At 27.8% G+C, this 2,942-nt stretch overlaps 1 protein-coding gene across 2 annotated transcripts in view; it reads left to right on the top strand.

The window, feature by feature from the left end:
- The window catches only part of LOC125041567, a 19,093-nt gene extending 16,738 nt beyond the window's left edge, over positions 1-2,355 (top strand). For both annotated transcript variants that reach the window (XM_047636601.1, XM_047636600.1), the window contains exon 6: positions 84-2,355. In XM_047636601.1, the coding sequence (XP_047492557.1) occupies positions 84-233 (150 nt within the window). In that variant the 3' untranslated portion in view covers positions 234-2,355. The remainder of the gene's footprint in view (positions 1-83) is intronic.
- The last annotated feature ends 587 nt before the right edge of the window (positions 2,356-2,942 follow it).

Genomic DNA, 2,942 nt, shown 5'->3' with positions numbered 1-2,942 from the left:
AATAGATGCAATTCATCATATGTTTTGGAGAAAATAATTGTTTTGCTTGATTACTGATCAGTTTTGTACTTCTCTCTTTTCAGACACTTTCAGTGGAATTTATACATGACCATGAAGGAAAGGAGGCTATTCAGACATACATGTTAAGCAAGGGTTATTATGTCCATTCAGAAGTTACTCATTACAATTGGTTAGCCAATGATTTTATCTTTGTAAAAAATGAAGTACAGTAATCATCGTTCTTTATTAATTGTCCTTGTGTTTTATAAGTTCATAAGCAAAGCTTGAATTGTTGAGAATTCAAGAGTTTTAGCATTCTTGTCCCCTTTCTTTTTTACCATAGTCATTTCTCTTTTATAAGAGGAAATTAAGAGTCTGCCATTTTTTTTTCTCTCTCTTTTTAAAAGTTGTGTACAGTGTGAGTAATATTCCAAATAGTTTACTCTATTCTTAGTAAAGGCAGAGTTTATATTTCTATGTACAATTACATATATTATGTTTAAAACTAGTCGGGTAAAAATCATCAAGAGAACTGCAAGGCTGGTCCTGCAGATTACTGTTCCATATATTCATGAATTGCATGATATATATCACTTTTTTCTGAAGTTGCATATGTATTTTTTTTTTTTTTTTTTTTTTATGCTGAGAGGTAGTTTGCAAATAAAAGCTATTTATAAAGGATGACAAAAGAAACACTTGATAATTAAATACTTGCTAGCAAATAGTCATCTAGATCTGTACTGAAAACATTGATGTGGAGTGCTTTGTCAATTGCTCATTAGAATTGGCATTTTGCAGTGATAGTTTTTTCTGTAGGGTAGGAAGAATAAGCAGCATTATAAGGTGGTTGTCACAAACTGGGATATCAGATATGTATTCATGGTATGGAAGGATTGATATGCTGGTGTATGTTGTGTTGGGAAAAATGAAAAGATAAAATTGAATTTGTTTTCCAGATAATTTGATGTTTTATGATAGAAACAGTAATTATGTTTTAAAGACAAACCTGTCTTTTTCAGATTTAGAATAAGTCAGATTGATTACCATGAATCAAAAGATTACATTGTTTTCTTCACTCTTGCCTGAAATTTTCATGATGAATCTCAGTAATTGCAGTCAGTATGAGGAAATGAAAAAAATACTCAGAAACTATTTATAGTCCATCATTATGTCACACAAGATAAACTTTTACAAGAATTAAGTGTAATGGGTGATAAATAGTTGACAAATAGAGTGGCCTGGGAGGGACAGGAGGTTAAGTAGGGAATAGTTAATCTAAGACCAAAGACTATGACACACCAAGCCCTATTTCAAAACATGATCAAGATTTTATAACATATTGGTCACACAAGATTGAATTGTTGAATCTGGATTTATGGATTTAAGGTTTACAAGTTAAGTGTATATAAAATGAAGAGAAAATTTAAGGATGTTTTGTAACTTCAAAGATAAATGATCATTCTTGGGAAAGGAATTTCTTATTTTCATAAGATATCCATATTTTTTGGTCACAGGTGTTCATTACAAATGTTGAGAATTAATTTCATGTAAACATAAGTGAAATTGTCATAATCTTTTGGATTATAGTTTAAGTCATATTCCATGGTACTTTAGTTTCCTTACGGATCACATGGAAAATTGTCTTATGTGGTAAATGCAGAAGAATCTTTTCATGAAAGTACTTATTTTATCAGAAGAAATGTGCCTCTGTAGATGTTGCTTACAGATGCAGTTAGGTATATATCATCATTTATCATCAGTAAAGCCCATGAATGGTTTGGCCATGCCATATTTATGATTAGGAAATGTGTGTTCTTGATAATTTTTACCAGATACTAATTTTCCATAGTTGCACCCTTTTGTGTGATGTATATGATATTGTAAAATTATTATTTGTGAATGCGGCATTTTCTAATGAACTTTGTTAATATGATGCTGATAACTTGTCCATAATGTATGATAACACTTCAGAGTACGTTTTTAGTTCCTAATTGTTTGTTCATAGCACTTTTAACATTTATATTAGCTATGGTGAAGGGTTCCAGGAAATGAAAAAACATTCCAAACTCCATCTCAGACCTTGTACATAGCAGTTATTTCAAATTGTGCATTTACACCTTAACCATTGTATAGTGTATTTTCTTTTTATTTTTGATTTTTATTTTGTGATTCATTATACAATTTATTTTAAGAAGAAATGTAAATTTTGCTTGAAGTATTATTGAGGGTTCATAAATTGTATGTTTCTGTAACCATTTGGATTACAGACAGTTTTGTGTGAAAATACAGTGTTTGTGTACATGTATGTGAATATGCATATATATGTGTGTGTGTGTGGGTGTGTGTGTGTGTGTGTGTGCATGTATATATATATATATATATATATATATATATATATATATATATATATATATATATATGTAAATATGTATATGTATATATATGTATATATGTATATGTATATATATTTTTGTATATATGTATATATATGTATATATGTATATGTATATATATTTTTGTATATATGTATTTATGTATATATGAATATGTATATAAATATTATATATATTATATGTATATATAAAAATATAATATGTATATGCGTATATATGTAGATATATACATACACATATATGTGTATGTATATATGTAGATATATACATACATATATATGTGTATATATATATACATATGTGTGTGTGTGTGTGTGTGTGTGTGTGTGCGTGCATGTACATTTATATATACATACATATACATACATATACATACATATACATACATATACATACATATACATATACATATACATATACATATACATATACATATACATACATACATACATACATACATACATACATACATACATACATACATACATACATACATACATACATACATACATACATACATACATATGTATATATGTATATGTAAATGTA

Source organism: Penaeus chinensis, chromosome 30, assembly GCF_019202785.1.
Source record: "Penaeus chinensis breed Huanghai No. 1 chromosome 30, ASM1920278v2, whole genome shotgun sequence".
NCBI classification, from domain to species: domain Eukaryota; kingdom Metazoa; phylum Arthropoda; class Malacostraca; order Decapoda; family Penaeidae; genus Penaeus; species Penaeus chinensis.
Note: the sequence above shows the minus strand (reverse complement) of the source record. Positions and strands in the feature narration are given on the sequence as shown.